At 42.2% G+C, this 21,986-nt stretch overlaps 1 protein-coding gene across 1 annotated transcript; it reads right to left on the reverse strand.

The window, feature by feature from the left end:
- Positions 1-4,174: 4,174 nt before the first annotated feature.
- LOC126561833 (uncharacterized) lies at positions 4,175-8,685 on the reverse strand. Its single transcript, XM_050218166.1, has 5 exons — positions 8,529-8,685; positions 6,326-6,400; positions 6,088-6,248; positions 5,833-6,006; positions 4,175-5,767 (listed from the first exon to the last, which is right to left on the reverse strand). Exons 1-5 carry the CDS (start codon positions 8,607-8,609, stop codon positions 4,324-4,326), a joined length of 1,935 nt encoding a protein of 644 aa, XP_050074123.1. The 5' UTR covers positions 8,610-8,685; the 3' UTR covers positions 4,175-4,323.
- Positions 8,686-21,986: the final 13,301 nt, after the last annotated feature.

Consider the following 21,986-nt stretch of genomic DNA (forward strand, 5'->3'; position numbering starts at 1 on the left):
AACGCGGTCGACCCCTGCTCCAATAGGCCCACTGCTAGTCCCCCGTAGGTGTGGTGGTAGCACAGAAATTGACTCTAAATTGTCTCCCAACGCACTAGTGGCATCAGTAGCATTAGCACCACCACCAACAGCACTAGTATCGGTGTAGCGAAAGGAAGCTCTAGAAGGGGTAGAGACTCGATACACACTTGCAACGCGGTTTGCACACACACGCTACCTTTATCTGTTCATCTCACGCCAAACAGAACGAAGATTGTGACGCCGAACGACGCCAAACCTGGACCACGATCTATGTGACTGTATGTGCACCTTGCTCGAAGCCAAACTCACACGGGACAGATAGCGTATTTTCCAACTCTCAGACCGGTCTTCCCACTCGACCACACGCAGGTCGCGAACGCACACCCCGTCAGGGTCGAGGAGGGAACTATAGGCTGTCTGGAAGTTCGCCAGCGGAATCACACGAGTACAATGTACACGCGTATGCGTTCGAAGCATAGCAAGCAACCTGTCGCTGTCACAGCGAAGGATTAGAAGGAGTGTGGGTACGGACTAGAGCAACACTTCTGAGGACTGGTTTGAGGACAAGCACTCAGACTCTTGATCGATTGGTTATGAATACACAAACCATAATTGGATAGCCGGCGAGTTGGTTGGCATAGGGTTCGAGAAACTATAACACAACAGGGACGATGCAATTTGAACTGCATTTTTTTGTCTATCACTTTCCGAATTTGAACCCAAGTGACACATGACCTAAATTTAAAAATTACCTAAAAACGATTTACATCATTTTTAATAATATTTTTGTTTTCTCTTCACCAGAATCTTATCAAACCGATTTATTATCACCAAACAACCGAAGAGAAAAAGTTTGACACGTCCAAGTTGTTATGCCTCCATTATCATCAAATTTTTAGCTATCGATTGATTAGTCGTAACCATTTGCTCTTGTATTTTTCACCATACTTAGCATGGCCTTCACACGTTACCTGTTTGCTCTACTGCGGTCATCATGGAACGTTCACCGCACAATACAATCGCACATCAGGTGACATGTGGCCGCAGGCGCTCAACGACCTCTAAATCCTTCGAAACTCACCGCTCCACTAACGCATCTACAATCCTCTCGAGCGAGCATGCAAACACAATTTATTATGTATGGATCAATCCCGTCCGTACTTGCTAACGTGGCTACCGGCATGGTAATCATTATTATTAAAATCGTTTTCTAAAACATGCAAAACTCTAACCGATCATGTTGCGTCATCGATTTATTACTATAGTGTGTGAAAGCAAGAGCCCATTTGTTGCTAAACTTTCACACCGGTAACTCTCGGTTCTGTTCGCGATTCTACATACTCGCACGCTTAGAACGCAAACTTCCATCCGTCGGAACTGACTTAACGATGCTTCCGGTCCGAGCAACCCTCACGAACACGGAAACGACAATGACCTTTTGTCTAGTTACTTTTGCAATCGGTAAAGGTCATCTAGCCAGCGGCAAAAGGTGAGTTCTAGTAGAGCCTAACGATCAAAGCTATTAGCATCCAAGCTAGCGTCATCGCGGGAAATTTTATCACACTCTGTAACTGTACGCGCGGTTAAAAGTAAAATTTAGCAACACTCTGGAGTTTCTGAATGTTTTTTCCACTGCTAAACTATGTGAACTAGTTACACAGAAAATGGGGTACCCAATGCGGTCATGACTAATCAGTCGCGTGGGTTATGGATCAATAAATTTACACCGCAAAGGTTCGCGTTAAAGGTTCCGATAAGCTAAGGCAGGGTAAGGTAAATCTTGAACTGTAAAAGAGTTACACGTTTTCCCTTGCATGATATTGCTAATCAATTATGCGCTTACATTAAAGTTGACGTGAGCTGCTTCTTTATTTATTTGAAGTATAATATTTTTACGCCAAATCCCAGGTTTTCATCAACTCGCAGCTCCGGACCGGGTACTTTTGATTATTCAGATAGTATACTAAACAGAGGCGGTATCTTCCTATAAGCGGACTGAACGGCTGCTTGAAGCACGAAAAGGTCCCGCGACTCGAAAGCCCGGGCTCGAGCTGAAGCACAAAAGCGATTTGGTTATCTCTGGTGGTCTAGTTTAAGAGTTCCATAGAAAAAACCGTGTAGTTTGGCCCCCGAGCATGATAAGAGACCGTCATTTCAGACATAGTTTTTTTTTTCTATTCAATGTAGGGAGCGTATTACGAGGATTTAATAAAATTTCTTCTTCTATTAAGATACCATGGCCTTATTTACGTTCCTTTTCTAACTACCGTAAATTATACAGCGGGATCCTGAGACCTAGTAATCCAAAGGTATAGTTCTCCTATGAGCATCGTTCTCAAAGGAATCTCGGCCTTCAAAAGAACATTTAGGGTCCTCGTTTTTCGCAAGGCATCATGGAACATGCTTTTTTCTCCAAGAAACACACAAAGTTTTCGAAAGTAATCTTTTTCTTTTTGGCTTAAGGACCTTCAAATAGGTCCTTCTAATAGGTATGCATGATGTAAACATTTTGATATTATTTGACATTGATGTGATCGCGGGATTAATTCCAAATCATTCCATTATACATGTTCCATTTTCCAAGGAACGTAAAATAGGATAATAAATAGGTACACCTACTTAGACCCTTAGCGATGAGATGCTAGAGTTAGTCAAAAGGTCACTAATTGCTAGGAAGTGTTAAAAAAAATAAAACGCGGACTTCAGTGCTGAATGCAAAGTAGGACTTATCACCCATATACATTTTTCAACTTTAACATGGGTTCTGATATTGAAATAGTTAGTTTGTCTTAAATAGTTTTAATTTTTACAACTCGGACAGTGGTCTTTTTTCATCGTTTTTAACAAAAACAAAAATGCCACAAAAAGTTACGATACTGATAATTCTTTTACCAAAGTTTGGTGTGGTCATATCTGAAAGCGTGCTTATTTGGCGTTACAACCTCATCGCGATCTTCTGCTGCGGGATAAATCCTCGAATCAAAGCCATCACTCCATCTCTTGGAATGCTCCTTGACAGTAAGTTGAGTTTCCAGGATTAGATAGAGCACGTTGTCACCAAGGGTAATCATCTGATTAGCCTGCTTTAACCTAACGCATGGTCTCGATGACTCGGTCTCGATTTAGATGCTGTTCTGACCTTGACTGTGGGCTATGTTGGATCCGTACACCCGTGGAGTAACGGCCTTCTGTATGGAGCTTTTGTTATAAAGAAATAGTGAACACAACAGAGTTCATCTAGCAAAAATTCACTTAGTTTGCTTTGTACTCCTGGAGACGTCAGGTTGATTATGATGGCCGCAGCGCAATATCGGGTAATCTCTAAAGTAGCATAACTGCAATGCACAGTCTTTTTTACGGTGGAATTTGTTAACCACCGATCTGGTGGTTCATAGGTGACTCGCCGAAGCTATTTTCCAGTCTTAATCTATGCGTGGAGGCGAGATCGCTGTGGGTAAGACCATTACTTGACGCAAAGGATCGCCTTACCTGGTTTAATTCTCCTGATCCCTCTCTGGTTTACTCTGATCGTGCAATATCATGCTCATGACGTGACCTGCCCACCAGAGCCTGGCGAATCTAATTCACTGATTTAATGAACGATGGCGACATTACCGCACAACTCATAGAGTTCGTAATTGTAGCGAATACTCCATTGCCCTTCCATACGAACGGGGCCCAAGATTCTGAACTACTTTTGGGCAGGACCCACCTTTCAGAGGCTTACGTGAATACTGAAACTGTGAATGGTTTATACAGTCCCAGCATTATCCGTCGCAACGTCGTCGAATATTTGGAGTATTCTAACGATACATCCAACGATATCGATTTAATTGTAAATTTAACTCCAATGTCTTGAAACTCTACACTACTTAGATACTTTGGTAGCTGTGGTCTAAAATGCTTCGTATTGCACAACGATAAGATAAAAAAAGTTTAATATAAGACCTACAAGTCCAAATAGCTAAAGTATATTATAAGCATTTTATCTATTTTGAGGATGTGCAACAAGGTATTCAAAAAGCTCCGAACCAAACAATTAGTTTGATAACATAAAATTCAACTGCCTTTGAAATTTATACAATATGAAAGTCCAAACCTTACGCCAATCTCACTTTATCCAGTCAAACATTCGTCAAACATTAATTCATGATTATGATTATTTTAACACTTGTATGAAAATTTATTGCTATTCATTTTCCTTTTGTATTGCTTATATACTCTCCCTCCCCTCTCGCTATAGTCAACGTAGCACAGCGGTATAACAGTTTGCATTTTGCCCGATCCCAATGCAGAGAACCACTACATATATTTCTGGCGTCCAAGCGAAGCAGTCTGCATCGGCACACTGTTCTCTATATATTGTGCCGCCATCGTCGAGTTGCTCGAATCAGTTGCTTTGGTGCCACTCTTGTGAGATCGTTTCATGCCTCGCTTTCTGTCGTGTCCATTGTTGGCGGCTATCGCTTCCAGCATCAATCCATCCACCGTTTGCAGACTCTGAGCGCGCTGCAATGATAAACGGAGCGGTTTCTTTGGTGGTGCTGGTCGAACACCACCGGCATGTTTGCCCATCGGTCCAGACGGTTCCGACGCGTATTGGTCGTTTGTGTCGGATTCAAAATCTAAACTTTTGCGAATGTCTCCTCGACGTCCGATCGTAGCTGTCTCGTGTGGGGTCGCCGCTACCAAGCGCTTCCGTTCGCCGTTCAAATGTTCTACGCTACGAGTATGGTTGCGATTGTGACTGTGCTGCAACAAACGGCTACGGTCACAATCGCTCTCGAGATCGGTGGTGCTACGCTGCAGTTTTGCTCCGAACTGCTGCAGATAGCGTTCCCGATCTTGTCGTCGTGTCTCACGTTCTCGCTTATCCCGTTCCTTGCGATTGTAGTACTGGGCCGTCAGCGAATCTCCGCCATTACCGTTGATACTGATCTTGGACGAAGAAAGCGAATTTCGTAGATTGTATTTCATCACATCCGATCCACCATTTGTTAGTTCGCCATTGATACGATCACACTCCTTGATGATAGTGGTTGTCGTGACGTGGCCCGGACTTCCATTACGAGGCGACGATCCTTTTTCGTCGATGTAATTGTAAATGTGTGGTGGTTGTGGTGTTTTACCTTCCGGTGGTGTTGACGGTGGCGATGTGATGCTGATGGAAGTTATATGTGCACCACCACTCCCATTGACTGCCACTCCGCTGCGGATCACACCATTATCTTTGGAAGCGAGCAGCTCTCTAACCTGTTCCTCCAGGTACGAGATTCGATGCTGCAGCCGGACATTATCAGCCTGCGTTTGTTGTAGCGATTGGTGGGATAATTGGTTCACGCTACAAGCTGCTTTTCTAGCACGCGCCACCACAATTTCCGACTTTGAGTGTGACCCGATGGCACGGGCCATTTCTTCTCGATTACGACCACCGATTGCTTTGCCGTTGATTTCAATAATGCGATCACCTCGCTGAAGACTCTCGCCTTCCAGCACCCAGTCCACCCAAAACCCGGGTTGTTCATTTTTGGTACTTGCATTCCAACGCCCAGTTGACGCACGCACAGCTAGCAGGCTCAGGCTCATGCCCGATTGCAGCATGCCATAGAGAGTGTTTGGTTCTTGCTTTGGTTTTTCTAGCCGTCCCTGCAGGGCTCGAGCTTCCTCGACCAGCGAAAGTAACTGCAACTCTTCCCGCCCAAGTGCATACTCCAGCTCGGCCTGCCGGATTCGTACATCAATGTTGCTACAAAGGAAGAAGTTGTTAGTCGTCGTTTCACTACTACTACTACTACTACTAGCATTACTTACTCTGTCACATCGAGCTTTTCCAGTGCTGATTTTAGATTTTTAATCACTTGTCGCTTTGTTTCGGCGTCTGATTTTAGCTTTGCAAGCCGCTGTTCGGCGACTGGTCTTTCCGTATCGTCCAGCGGAGGACCTGTAGGGCGTGGTAGCTTACCCAGCCCTAGTTGTAATCTTAAGCTAAAAAACGTGCAATACAAAACAATTTTATTAGATTTTGTTTTTTGATTATATTGACTGATTTCTGAGTGTTGTACTCACTTTTGTATAACAGCTTCTCGATCTTGCAAAGCTGTTCGCAATTCGCGCGATGGAGCTGTTTCGGGTCTAGGTGAGGAGCGAGCTGACAACGATCCTCCGAGGGACGTGCCTTTTCTTCGTCTTGGTGTACCTGCGCACAGGGACACCTCGATATTTGCCATCTAAAAGAAGAGATACAGAATGCAAATTGTTCTAAGCGCTTTTTGCCATATTTTTGTTTGTTTTTTCAAACACATACCTTTGCTTCTAAAGTTTCCAATTGAGACATTCTCGGAGGATGCTGATGTGATTTACCTTGCGATGGAAGAATTGTCTGCAAAAACGAAAAAAATAAATTGTAGTACATTGAAATCTTCCGTTTTATGTCTCTTTCATTTTTTTATTTTATTTAAAGTCACCTCTTGCAGTTCAATCTTCTTGAATCGATACCATCGAGACCACAAATAGCTGATCGAGACCTCGCGAAGTCAGTATCGCCAATTTATACCATTTTTGCTATTAGGATAATTTCTGAGCTACTGAAGCCACACATAACATCAATAATGTTTTAAATGGAATGTCACTGAAATAATTTTGTTTGCTTGCAAAGCTTTATTTGACTACAATAGTGTCCAAAAATTGGATTGAACTATCGTTCGTTATAATGATCAATAATAGTTTTAAAAGCTAATAATTTTCAAGTGCAAGGAACGATTGTGCGCCATCGGATCTTCGACAGTAACAGTAATCCTTTCCCCTTCTACTATTTGCTAGAAGATTGCTTTCTCGTATCCGTTTAGCAAAAATAACATTTTTAATTAACTTATTTCACTATAATAGTATTTTAGTATTTTATTAAAAGTACAAATATACAGCACAGTTCAAAATGAGTCTCAAACTTGCTATGCTCGGTAGCAAACCTGAAAAATAAAATTTCAAAGCTCCATGAGCAACCTTATTTTGTGAATGTATTCTCAGCCCGAAATGTTGTTCAACAAGCATCCCTTGACCAGCAATACGACCTAGATGTTGTTTCAGAACAAATAAAGAGATCCTCATGACTTATAACTGCAACATAATCGTAGGCGAAATAAAAACTTTCTTAGTTTTTAAATATACACAAAACAATTAAAATCTTCCATATGCCAAATCACAATTATCACAAAAATAATTTGTTTCACACTTAATAAAGAATATCATTATTAACGGAAACTTTATCTTGCCTGTTATGTGTAGTACTCAATAAGTAATCAATTAAATCATTGGTCAGTGCTCTTCATATGAAGTGAATGATTGTCCATAAAAATCCTAACGCCTCACACAAGTCCATCGGTACATAGAGCTATAGGATTCACTCATGTGCACGTGGAATAACAATAATGGCACGCCGGTGGCAAACAAATAAATGCACTTTCATTACATAACGCCAACTAATGTGCAGCCCTTTTTTGCTATTCCAACCAACTACCCTTCTCAATGGCATAATGTAGCTGCCGGGGGTGGAATATCAACAAGGCTTGCACTTTACATTTCCTGCCACACTGCTTGATGACGAATGCAGAGATCGATCTGCGGTCCATCATTTGTACGATTTAAAGTGCAGAGTGGGGATAGTTGGCAAGTGTCGATCCCACGCTCGCAAGTCGATCTGATTTTCCTTTTTTTTTTCCCTCGTAACGCGCATCGGCACCGCACCATCAGTCGCTAATTTGGCTTCTATGTTTGAATTTGTTTTGGTTCATGCCGGCTAGAAAGGTGCGGCAAGCCTTTTCCTTCTTTCAAATGTTTCAAATAAATTCATCACGTTCAGTCGAACTAACGAACTCACGGGCGCTGGGCCCTGGCTGCAATAACATCGTACCACACGCAAATAATAACTTCAGCATCACTTTCGAAATCATAAACCACATTTTCACCATCTCTTAGATTAGACATGGTCGGGATCTGTTTCAGCCATGGTTGTTGTATCAGTGCAGGCTAAAAGCATATACAACTCAACGTCTGTGGTTGATTTTCGACAACTGTACACTCATCGTACAAGAATGTGTCATCCGGTAACTTTCCCCTCGATCGCTCGGCAACACCGTTTTTATCATTTATCATCTTTCTGAACGGGTGTATAATCAATCATCATTGTCAGAGTTGATGGGACCGGAGCGGATCGCACGTTGGTGCAGACAGTTCGCCTCATCGATTTACTGCCGTTGAATATGGGCAGGATGAATATGACACTGATGATTTTACCTTTTCTTGCGCGAATAAAAAAGAAAGAACACACACACACACACACACACTACTAGACCAATCAAATTGCCGAAGTACTGATGCTCTAAAGCTTTAGTAACGTTAGCAATAAGCCTATAAACGAACACATCCCGGCTCTGTGGTTGCAGAAAAAAAAAACCCCCGTCGACAATTGCTTCTTTTGCCACATGGCTGCAACATATAGCTTCCACACTTACCATCGAGGAAGAACGTTCATTCAGAAATGCTCTCGGAATCGCTGCTGGCAAATGACTAACGACGATGGTTCCAGATTCCATCACGACTCTATCATGATGAACGATTGAAGGCGGGTCTACAAAATTTTATTGAACAGTTGTTGATCTGAAATAAGAAACATTGGAGTACAGTCATATTAAAATTAGTTTTTTTATGTAAAGAATTTTTCAAAAAACACAGTAAATACATTTATAACAACTTTGTAGTGCAATAGATGTTTTCCCTTTTTTTATTAGAATTGTGTATGTTGAAATCAATTATATTAAAAAGCAATAAAAATGATGCAACACAAAATAACAAAGACAAGCCGAAATGTACAAATTGTAAGCGTTATGACCCATTGCATACAATCCAGAAGATATTATCAATATTTATACATTGTTCTAAAATCATCTGTTGATATAAATGGAACTGACCAAATGCAAGTTACTGAGATATCCTAAAAAGTAATTAAACAGACCATAAGTAAGTTCTTCTAACGCTAAATAAATGCATTTTAAATGAAACTGGAGACTGGATTGGAGACCTGGCCATGTCTCTCAGAAGAATTGTGTATTCAAAGTGTTTTATAGGTTTTAAAAGTATAAACCAATACTAGCAGTTCTACTTTTGCTGCCAACAAATGCCAACAAAAAACTCAAATATTTGTAAGTCAGCTTTCAAACATTACTTGAACTTAAATTACTAACAGAGTGTAATTATCGTCAAGATTACTACGTAACATAATAATAACCTTTTCCATTAAAACCCATTGTTAAAGCTTCTCATACGGGAATTCTCATAAATAAAAAGCTAATTCGTAACTGAAAGCAAAAGTTTGCTGCAAACCAGTTTTATCGTTAAATTTATCGCACGATGTACGATGTATTATTAAAACTTAAGCTTGGTCCAGATAATTCCCTTAAGTGAATGGATAACATGCAAGCGTTTTTAAACAAAATAATAATTATAATATTCACATCCGTCTGTGCGTTGGCTTTTATGCTCCACTCTAGGCGTCATTTAATCATAATCATTTGAACGTTCTCAAGCTGTGCGCCTAGATAATTTCAAATCTCGCCCGATAATCACCACCCTCACACATTGTATAATATATCATCAAAAGTTCTACAAAACACGGGCCGCGCGATAGACCTAGCAGCATTTAAAGCAACCTCACGCTACCATCCGATGCGCTCCATTTTGCACATAATTTGCCTCCAATTTGCCTCCTTCAAAAGCTCCCACCGAAAGAAAAGAAAAAACCACAATCAGCACCCTTTCGACGTGCCTCGCGGTCAGGTTGCCCATACACTACACACCGCCTCGTATGATATAATCCTGCAGAAATTGCTCTTCTTTCAAATTGCCCAGTACTGGTGTTTCATCATCAGGTCGGGCCACACCACCGCATGTGTGTGTGTGCTCACGTCGATCGTACGCCCGAAACATAAGACATAACCGTCAACGTGCACACAAAACAACCTGCACGCAACAATGCTATCATCGAAACAGCCCAACCCTTGCGTCTAGGCGATAGAATAGACACCGTGCGTGTCTTCAGGGAGCTGACACGATCGGGCTGAGTTTAACGATTAACAAAATGCAAACAAATAAAGACATTTCTCACACTCGGCTGCAGCTGGTCTGATCGTTTGGGTAATTACGGAATAATGCCTTTTGCGAAGCAAGTCATGCGCTTTTATGCATCATGTATTATCACTCTTCCCGCTGATTCTAACAGAGTGAAGAGTTATGACCGTCAAACGTGGTACAAGATAGTTTAATAATTCCACAAATAATGTTTAAAATTAAAAAAAAACCGTTGCCGTTCAACTTTACATTAAGTTTACACCGATCCGGCGGTTTTCTCACTTTCGCGAATACATCAACGCTTACCAACAACCGCCTTAACTAGGCTCGCAACTGTTTAATTGACCTTTACTTTCTGCGAGCCAATCACAACCGGGCAACGTTTGTTCCGTTTTTTTGTTTACCTCCCACTTTTGTCTACATCGCCCTGCACCCTAACTTCCACATTTCGGCGGTATTTTTGCTGCAAAGAGCCAAAGAAGGAGTAAAAAATAAAACAAGCTCGACATTAGGAGCGCTGTGAAACTAAGTGAAAGAGAAATTTATTTTAAGCAGCTCCATATCGAAAGTGCGGCAAAAGTTTTCTAGTAATCACCTTTTTTTTCCCTTCTTCTCTCTACCTTGTTACTATATTTTATTTCGATTGCAGATCTTATCCCAGTCAGGCAGTGTATCGCACGATGGGAAGTACTTTTTGAAACGTGGCCGCCGACGCCGACTGATGATCGTTGAACTGTGCAGTCACGCTAATGACCGGTAGTGGCAAAAGGTGATAATTTCTTTATGAAATTTTATTACTCCCCAGCTGTTCGGTTCGAAGTTTGTGAAATACTTTAATTTTCACATCTTTTCTTTACCGCCAAGCGAAGGGGAAAAGCAGCTAAGTAAAGCAATAAAGCTCGCTTCCCTCCTATCATCGTGCGGCGCATCATGGGAACGATTAGGTCAGTTCATCACCACGGGAAACAATATTGCCAACCGATAGCACCTGGGCCCTAACTATTCGTTAAACAAGACACTTCCTCTTGCTTCCAAATGACTGGTTTGATCGTCGAAAAATTGATCGTACCCCAATATCTTTACTTACTTTATTTGTCTTCTTCGATCTTCCGCCCTCGTGCTTACACTACACGCGTCCCTCTGGTCGAACCATTAAACCGGCATTAAATTCTATTTCACCAAATTTTCGGGCCAATGTCCATCTTATCTTTATGGTCCGATCTTCACACTGACCGGATGTTTTCTTGTTTGATATCTTTTTCTAACCTTCATCAAAGGGAACCCAGCAACTTCGGTTGGGTTTATCTTCACAAAGTTACGAAGCATGTTTCTTCAAGTACACTGGGCTTTTCCGTTCATTTTTTATACGCGACCATGAGGCGGTAGAACCATCTTCATATATTCTGACGGTTCCGCCGGGTGAGCTTCTGTCCGCATAAAGTAAACGTCGCACAGCTTGTTCTTATAACAACTCTGCTCACAGAACCGTATCGCCGGCACGGAGTGCAATTCTTCCGACGATGAAAACTTCTTATGTATTATGAATGTTTCTTTGTTAGTTTTTTTGGTTCGTTCTCCCAGTCGGTATAACGCCACCACACGCACGAACACACACCCGGCCATGCCTCAATTCCTGATTCGGGGACAGGGTGGTAACCGGCAGTCCTTTCCATCCTGTGCAGAGTAGCCTCGCACCAGTGACCATGGAGAGAAGTTGAATGGATGAAGAATCTCTAAAGAAACAACATTTAAACTTCATTCACACAACAACCGCTCCCCTACGCCGGGAGTTGGCCCGGGCACGCAATTCTCCAATCAACCAACCGAGAACCGACGAGGGCTTTACGGTTGGTTTGACAGAACCACAGACCATAGGCACTGACAGAGTGCCTTCAATGTGTGTTTGGTGTAGTGAGAATTTTGCTCACAAATTCACCGGGCAACCCTTCGTCCCTCGTAAGGGGTTCTTCCTCGCTTTGGGGCTCTGAGCTATTGGATTAACCACAACGCCAACCGAGTGCTTGCGGAATAATTGTGTGAATTCTTTGCCCTCGTCCTAGGGGCACACACTGCTACCACCACACTGTGTCACAGGGGTGGGCCATTTTTATTGCTGACGGTTGTTCGTGGCCAAAACGGTACCCAACGAAACTTCCGGTCCTTTCCGCTCAAACCATTCGGCAACCAGGTGTGGTTTTATGTGAAAGTGTTTCAACGTCGGTCGTAAGTTATAAATCCATAGCCTCTACGAGTTTATTTACACGACCAAGAAAATACCGCAAGAGGTTCTTTCCACTCCGGATTGTAACCTAATTTCCAAGGGTTCCTCCTGTAATGTTATCATGGTACTCGTACAGTTTTTCTCAATTACTGCGCAATACGTAGTGAAGGAATTATGTTCTTGCATACCGATAGGGTCATATTCATTAAAGGAAAACATTCATATTCCTCAGCAACAAAATATGCCGCCATGAAAGAATTCTATGGCAAGCGATAAAATAAATTAATGCTAACGAATGTCAAATGGTGTTAGGGAAAATGTAGCAGCGAGTCAAATTTTAGCTACCTAACGAATATTTTGGCTTTTCAACTTTGTTTATTGGTTCTAAAATTGTTTACAAGAACTTCGAGCGGAGCCGGATAATTCAATAGTTATATTGCACTTCAAACTGCTTTATAAGACATCCATCCAACTAAGTTAAGCAATTGCTCACCATCTATTTAATTTATTTGTTTCCCTTTTTCAAAGCAACCCTCATTACCCGGTGAGGTGTTAGTTTCGCTCTACCATGCAGAGAATATTTCCTATAATTACTGCTCGGAGCGAGCTTACCACGCATGCTTACCCGCTTCAGGCTTGGTGGCGCAGAACGGCTTAAAATTCTTAACACATTCGCTGTAAAGGATTAGCAATGATTCATTTCCGCATGTTACGATCAGGGTTTTGTAGACATATAAAATCTACAGCTTGTTCACCAGTCAAGGTCAGCACAAAATCCTTCATCTAGAACTGGATCGTGGACTGGTGCAACTCGACTCCCCAACACTGCCTATCATATCGTTCTGAGAACACAACAACATTCCATAATTCATCATTCGATTCGATGGCTTACACGATTGGCAAACAATTAGTGTGTAACGCTGTAACCCGGGTGAAAAGATCGTTAATCGGATCGCACTTGCAGGAGACGCCTCACATCAGCAATCATTGTCCGCCGATGAGGACCCTAAAGACAGGGGAGGACTTTTGTAACTTCCGCCTATTCAATTTCGTCGGCGCAAGGTCGTAACGCATCATTCACAGCCTCGGTTGCAGTTGGACTGTCCTACCCCCTAGTTGATATTTATTACCGAAAGCCAACGGAATCGACTGTACGATATATCAGCGCACGGACCCTCGTCAACCAACCAATTCGAGTCCAACACCACCGGGCCCCAGGTACCACAAAGGCAGGGGGAAAAAAACTCCGACTCGTGCGTGCATCCCTTTTCGGCAACTTCGGCAAGCGGTGGTGCATGAACTTGACCACAACTTGTCCGCGGCGCAAACTTTACCCAACAAAGGGCCGGCAAAGACGTTATGCATGATTTCGCTCTTCCGTTCCACCGCTTCGGCTAAATATGTTGCATTGTCCGGTGCGCTTGGGTACGCTTACCAAGGCCCTAACCGGCCGAGGTTGATAAACGCATCCGGACCACCGATGGGTTGACCGAACGATCGATATCGTTTGCTAGTTCCCTTCTTGCCCGGACCCCTTTTTCCCCGCACAGTAACTGTCGAACGGTGCAGGCACATTCATCGTTAATGGTGGTAAAAACTAATTTTTGACGATCTTTCGCTCGTACTTAAACGCAAAGGGGCATATTACACGTTCCCTTGCGTCGACTAACCGACCGCTAATGCGCTTAGCGGTGCATACGGCATGGTCACGCACCGGTGCATTGCGATGCTGCACCTCGTTTCGGTGGGAATTGCACCGAATGACACAAAACGGTATGTCAGTTGATATGAGGTTTACGGACGATGAATGATGCTTCCGCACGGTGTGTAACATGCCAAGCATGGAAACAAATAAAAAAAATATATTTTTTTGTTTTATACAGAGGTTCATTATTTAATGCATCTTTATTGCGATTTTTTAATAAATTTATTTGCTGTGGAATAAATAGTTCTGGTTTAAAATCGGTGGTCTAAAACATGTTTCACAGTGAATATTATTACAGGGATGGATAAAACAATAAAATTATCCTAAAATCTTTTTTCCAGAATTATTCTTTTTGATACTTATAGGAGCTTCGAATAATACAACTACTTAACAGCATTCAAATTATTTGGTTTTTTTTACATTAATCTTAGTAGAAGTATTTTTAATTTCATTACATTGCATCATTACATATTTTATTTATTTACGCGTTCGGGATAATTTTGACGGTTACATTTTTGTTTATAACTCGTGATGGAGTTGGCATAGGAAAACAAGCAATACGTCATTCGACAGCTAAAAGTGTACGGAACAAGCAGCGAAAACATCCTGTGATAAAAAAAATGCCAAAAAAAGAGTACAATGTGGAAGCGGATCACATGCATCATGATGATCCGCGCCGGACGCGACAACCGCCGACACGGTTAACACCCAGAACAACCGGTGGCTGGCTTACTGTCCGGCGGACGTGCCACGGGTGCCGCAAACCAAGTTCCCCCAGACGGTGATGGTGTTTTCCTGCGTGTCATCGGAAGGGGACGTGATGCCGCCCCACTTTTTCGAGCAGCCGCGAGCCGGAACCGCGAAACTGTCGCCAGGGCTTGTTCCCGGTTCCGGAGTCGGGTGGAGGCCGTAATAGAAGCCGAGGGCGGATATTTTGAATAAAATGAATAAAATACATGGTAAGCTACTATTTCTAAAACAAAATAAAAATTCCCCGATGGTTAATTTTGCCATGAAATTTTTTTTTCTTTCTCTGTAGGTGACTATCAAAATTATCCCGAACGCCCTTTATTTATAATTAATTATGACGGTCCAGTACCATATTTTCAACACCGCTTGTGTTGAATAAATGTAATAATCATATTGATAAGGCATTTCCTCCTTATTCTTTTCCTTATCCCGGGCATACTCGGTTATGGTACATCATTGCATATCATAAATTTAAATAATCTTGTCTCTTCTCTGTGTGTTAAAATCTCTTCTTGTCCTTCAAATCTTTAGTAAACGCTAGCTCACTTTTTCAAAAACACGTTTTAGTTCTTTTAGATAAAAGTTAAGATGTAACTGATACATCTAATAGAAGCATCAAAAGTGGTCAAATTCGGATAGGAAGGTGCTCATATAAAGATCGACTGTTTTAGTTAGTTAAGTACATTTCCATTTTAACAAATTTGTTCTTACACTAGTGGCTGTGTTCTTAATATTAATGGGCACGAATGCATCTTCTCTCCTCATTGGCATTTTACCTTATTAGCAACGTGGCTGTAGTGAAATTTGGCGATTGTATATTTTTAAATGTTAAGGGAAAAAATGTGTTGGAATTTGAAAAACCCTTGAGTTGAAAGAAAACTAAAGCTATTGTTTCTAACCAATCCTTATTGCACTTAATTTAAACAAATATTTACAATTACTTTGGACGACACGCTTATAAGCTACCAGCTTAAGAGGGAAAATCTCTTAGCATTTCCACCGTGCTGGAAAGGCATCATATGCCGCTTTTTGTTTTTCTTTTTTTCAATAATTCCTCTATAACGGTTAAGTTACATTCTAAGTGAAGTATACACGTTTTGTACCAAAGGGAGAACTTTAAGAATGACTTTTGAAAATTTGTTTTACGATCTTTGCAGATTTAATTTGTGTGTTGGAGCACAGTATGATCATAATGGTGATGCATATGTTATGATTGGGCGATCTAATGATTTGTTTAATAACAATTTGTTATGGAATGAAAGAATTAAATATTTTTTCCCATTCTATGGTTATATTTTCTATGTGGGTTTTGTATGTCAGCCTTCTATCGAGAAATAGTCCTAAGTATTTAATCGAGCTTAACCATGCAATTTCATTACCGTTAATTTTTAAATTCGTGCAAGGAAGTTTGCGGGAGCTGGTGTATCTTGTAAAGAATATGGCTTCAGATTTAGCGCCGTTTACTTTAAGTTTCAGTTTTTACAGTATTTAGAGTACTTTATAATTGCTTTATAATTTTGCGGATAATGATAGTGCGACATCATCAGCGTAAAAGTATTGTTCGCACTTCGGCATGATTGGAATATCTGACGTGCATGTATTAAATAACGGTGGGGACAGGACACTTCCCTGCGGTACCCCTGCCGATGGGGACCCCTGCCGATCGACTGTAAATAATCGTTTTCACAAGAACTTTAACAAAGTTTTTACAAACTAAAACAAAGGGAAATAGTCTCTTCATTCTGCACCTCAAGCTTTCTTCTACTATCACTCTGATGGAAGGCCTTATTGGTTCAACTAATCTTTTCAAATTAAAATATTAAATAAAGGAAGATTTAATCTTCCTATGTAAACCACTACCCCAGGCAAGTCCGGGTATAATAAACTCAATTAAAAACGCAAACATTCTATCATGCCTAAGCAGGTTGATGTGTTTAAAAAAATCCTACCATAACCAGTTGCACAGCATTGATTCAATCAATTCGAAGCATGTACATTCTGCATTAAATATTCCATTCCATGTCGAATTTTGGTAGAGCTGCGTGTCATAAACGTGATTGTTTTGCTTTGAACGAAAAAATAAAAACGACCTTGGTATATTTTTCGCTGCACTGCTTGCCTTTCGCACTGTTGACAGAATTCTAAGCTTGTGTCTAACGAAACTGACAAACTGTGAAGGTAGTGGATTTTTTAGTTGCACCCACGAAACAATAATCGAACAAGTTGTGTTGAGCGATTTAGCACACCGACGTCATTTCGCGAAGGCGGATTGAGGAAAGACAAATGGATTAACTTGAGTTTAAACAAAAGCAGCTCCATCTAAGGTCAATGATTAATATCAAGTGCGATGAAGACAGGCCGGAACATTCTTGTGCTTGTGTAAAACAATTCGTATCAGAAGCTTATTGCTAGAAGCCGGAAGTACGTTTGGCGTCTAAGGTTTTCAGGCTACGGACAAGAATGATTCCTCTAGTAGCAGAGGTTTGAGTAATAAATTGATCAAATGAAAACTCTTCCAGGCTTTATCGGGATGTAGAAAAAAATGGTGATTGTTTCGGACAACTTGTAATCAACACAAAATTGTACGATGATACACGAAATTCTTCTGTTATAATCATTCTTTTCGGAATTTAACTTATCAAATTTAACAAACGGTGGTTTTAAAAACTGTTCTTCCTTTACTTCAACATTTGCAACTCGCATTCCAGTCTTCCAATTCACGCCCCATAAATCAAACCGCTTGGTGCCACCTTGATGTCTTGCACAGCCCATTTTCGTTTTGTTTTTCAAACCATTTTAATGATCTGTATACACTTCGTGTAAACAATTGCAACAAATCAAAACGGTCGTATGTAAACTAAGGAATGTGTTGCAAAGTAAAAAAAAAAGAACCCAAAACATTACCACCCAAACTCACGCACACGCACCGTAGTACATTAGCATCGGCACGATCGCTTCGCACCCTGCCACACGCCATAACAATGGGTAAAGTTATGCGCAAACGGAGCACAGACAGAAAGAAAGACAACAAACACACCCCCAAACGGCAAGGCGCATGCATAACAACAACGGGGAAAAGAAACTGAGCTAATGCAATATGTGGCAGCTAGCTCCGGCTCAGCGATCGTCATCGTCGGTGATGCCCTCTCGAGATCCGCTCTTCTTACGAGACATACCGACGTTAATCGCCGAGTTCCCCACGCTACAATAACTACAATTATAAATGCAATTTACCGTGCACGCGGTGTACGTACGGAGCTAATGTGCATTAGCCAGGATGGAATGGTTGATGGAATGGCGATTGGGTGCGTCGTCGTGCATACTTTGCTAAGAGCAAACATCATCCCCCAAACGGCCTCTCAACAAAGATGGGAACAAGGGCCCACACTTCAGGTCGTATCGGTGATGCCACTCCAAACACGCCAAGGGAGGGATCCCGCTAGAGTGCCATTAAAATGTGGTGGCAATTTTACTGTCACACGCTCATACGCTAAGAGTCATCAGGGTCTCTTGCGAGTCTACTAGCAAATCTGGATCAATTGGTTTGGTCTGTTTCATTAGCGTCTGGAAGGCGTCATACCGGTAATGTGGACAAGCATTGAAAAAGGTCGACTACACGCGATAGTAGAGAAATCTTCGCGGTCAGATCTTCAAAGCCTTGTTCGAAGATGGGCCTTCGGTTGAGGTCCGAGAACCGGATCGGCTTTCTCCTCGAGATCGATACCCGTCAATGACGTTGTTGTGAAGTTAGTGATTAGCTTTTCAAGGTTAACCATCATCCATCCGATCCGACATCCGCCGATTACCCTCGAACGTCCTTCAGCTGCGAGTACCCTCGCTTCCTTCCAGCACCTCAACTTCAGAGCGATCAAGGAGCTGTCGGCGATAAATGCGTTAGTGTGTCATTGCATATTTATTAGCTATCGAATGACGATGGAATCTCCGCCTCGGGACCGGTTTCAACCACCGGATGGATCAATTCCGTTTGTTGGTCGAGCATTCCATTCCCGTTGTCACGATGCTTAGATGAATTAGTCGCCATCAAATGCCACTATTGTTGCTAGCTCCAAGTGTGTTCCAATTATTGCTTCTAACGTGTGCTTCTCACATTCACATAGATGGTGGATAATAGTCCGCAAGATCAATTCTGTTTGGAAAATGTATTACCTTAGGATTGTCAGGCATTGTACTTTAGCTTGTACAGACGACCTTTCACACAGAAATTAATTCCAAACATGCTGAGCATCACACACATTCTTCCATCTGTTGCTCAAGATCCAAAACGACTCGTCACATTAATATCATAAGATGTCATCGAAGTGATTTGCATTTCGATGAAACAAATTCGTACTCCCGGCGAGTCCATAATCGGCGAACCATTACAGTCAATCGACATATTTTTTATGGCTTCATTAAATTCCGAAACGCCAACAATGTGTGCAGAGCACATGTGCACGCTTCTAGGCGGTACCTGTTTGGGGCCAGATCAGCGAGTCTCCTTCCACACCAACGGCAAACGCGTCCCTTCAATCTACGCACGGTCCGACCGACACTGCGCATTCGTGCGTTGAATGCATAAAGCAAGACCAGCTACACCCTACCGTATGAGAGTTTTCGCATGATTTATCACACATGTCGGGCATGTCGATAATCCTGTCGATCAACCCTTAAAACTTTGGATACCGATCTTCTCAGAGGTATCTCTATGCCGGCAGGGCTCCAACCGTGCCGTCGTTGCTTTCCATGGTGTTGGGCTTTTGGTTTTTTGTGTTCCTTCTGTTTATGCACCCTTGGCACAAGCAAACAAACAAAAAATGAGAGTAACATAAACTGAGGCTTACATACAAGAAGAAAAAAACATCTCCCAATCTTCCCTCCCCTAGCGAGAATCCAGGCTGGTGATGTGTTTCTGATAATTGTACATATGACCCAATTGTTCGTTGATCAGATTGTAATCTGGCGTGAGCTGGTGTACTGCTTGTTCGGGTGGAGTTTTGGGCCGGATCCAACCCTGGGGGACGAGTCAATCCTCATCTGGAAAACTGTGCTTTTCTGCTGATCGCACATTGAATTGCCTTTTTTCCGCTACGCACATTTTCGCGGCTCTCAATGCTCTCCGATCGTGTGATCGATACGAATGGAAAAAAGAAAGCACCACCTCTTCCTCGTTGGAGCAACCACCTCCTGTCGGTGAGGTGTGATTTTTGCTTCCTTTCTTCTGTTGTTTCGCTGCATTTGAAACGTAACATAACGTTACATACACTCGCCAAGCTCGTCAGCTCGTCGGTCTTGAATTGCTAACAGGCGTGGACTCATCAGGCCAGGTCAATCTGTTTGCTACAGTCTGCTAGTGCGCGAGCGTTATTGTATCTCAGTTGCGGTGTTGTCTAGCTTTACCTACGCTGGTTTGTTATTGTTATGTTTTGCTACTTTTTGCCTGCTGTTTAATATGAGCTTCCCAACACACATCACCGTATGTTTCTGCTTTCTTCGCCACCAATCTCTCGCCACAAGATCGAAACAGATCGCTTTTCCCTATCCCTTGCTAACTATTTTCACTCAACGATTAGGCTCAATTTCACATTCTTAACATAACAGTCTCGTGGAATAGTCGCCCGCATCCGTATTGTGACTCACCGGGCTCGGTAACTGCCAACGCTGCGCGAAAGATGAACCTCCCAAGCTAGACAATAACAACAATGTTCCGGTTGTGCCTGGAGTCCGGAATTCCATAGGCAAAAAAAAAGCGTGCGAGTGAGCAAAACGCTTCGGGCGATTCCGTCCTCGCGATCTCTGATCTGAAGGTAGCAAAAATAATTCGTCTACCATTTTCGTTGTCGACATAGCGCGTACGAGATTGTCCGCGATTGCGCAACATACCGGGCCGGGTGTCGCCGTTACCGGCGGAACTTCCCAAAAAGCAGCCCATCTCTTGTGCTCAACATCCAAACCCTTCTTCAAGCCGGAATTCGGCAAATAGCTATGCTTTTCCCCGTCCACCATTCGGTCGCACTCATTTTTTAAGGTGTGTCGAGCGATGAATGGATTGCGTCTTCCGCTTTGCAGATGTCTTCGCTGTCTCAATGGCACAAAAATGGAGGAAAACATGTCTCCTCGGCGAACACTCCACTAATCGGTGATGACACTGTTAAGCTATGCGAAAACATTACAACTCCTTTGTACTATCACGTGCGACACGCCGTTTTGTACGGCCTTGTGTCTTGTTTCGTCGTTTATGTCTTGATCGTTACGATGAAGCCCCGTTTAACAAAGCCCTATTTCGTTTACTTCGGAAGGTCATTTTAAATTATTAGCTTTCCTTCTGTAACAACCGTTGATGGCAACTAGGAAACATTGTACGTGTACGATCGGAATAAATGAATATGAATGTGAAATGAGAAGGAGTTGTTTTTTCCTCGGTACCATTTATTTTCTTTATAACACCTGCCAAAACAACGCCACGGGGCAAAGTCAACGCATATGGAAACACGTGCCTTTGAGCACTTGCCAAGTTTGAGCAAAAAAGGAAGAGTTTGACCACTGCAATTCATAACCAGAGACAGAAGAGTTCTAGAACTGCATCGCCCATAGAAGCTATTCTACTTTTCCATAAGTTTCCATAGAGTCCTGAAGTTACAACTATACCAACAAATCTTTAGACTTTTGTTTGTGTGTTTTGTAACTTCCCTTGTCCATAGGATAACTATAAATTAAAATTTTTCTCATCAAACTATGCAAAACAGATAATTTTTTACCACACCTGGCAGATTTAATATCTTCCCTCTTCGCAACCTTACAGAACAAACATATCAGCAAGGAAGAATAACTCTTAAAACCGCAAACAATCACAAATTTCCTCTTCTCACAACAACATTTGCTAAAGAACAAAGGAGAGCAAACCCCTAATCGCTTCAACTGACAGCTTGACGTAGGGAAAATGTTCTTAGCCGCGCGCACCCTCTCAACCCTCTTGAGAAAATCAACAATCAGCTGAGACAATAGGGTCGACAAACAATTCACCCTCCACACACAAACACACACCCCGCCGGACGACGTTTTCACACACAGCCGCGAAGGAAAATGCTGCATAAACCGAAAGCAAATGTTGCTCAGTGCAGCACAAACCAGATCATCCCGCCCCGGCAGACAGGCAAACTTGTCCAACAATGT

This window comes from Anopheles maculipalpis, chromosome 3RL, assembly GCF_943734695.1.
Source record: "Anopheles maculipalpis chromosome 3RL, idAnoMacuDA_375_x, whole genome shotgun sequence".
Taxonomy (NCBI): Eukaryota; Metazoa; Arthropoda; class Insecta; order Diptera; family Culicidae; genus Anopheles; species Anopheles maculipalpis.

Bases quoted from the DNA above. Each gene is read 5' to 3' on its own strand.
- LOC126561833 (XM_050218166.1), bottom strand. From the start codon at position 8,609: ATGGAATCTGGAACCATCGTCGTTAGTCATTTGCCAGCAGCGATTCCG. The intron at 6,249-6,325 runs GTATGTGTTTGA...CTCTTCTTTTAG, and splicing joins TGGAAACTTTAGAAGCAAAG to ATGGCAAATATCGAGGTGTC. The intron at 5,768-5,832 runs GTAAGTAATGCT...CTTCCTTTGTAG, and splicing joins GAAAAGCTCGATGTGACAGA to CAACATTGATGTACGAATCC.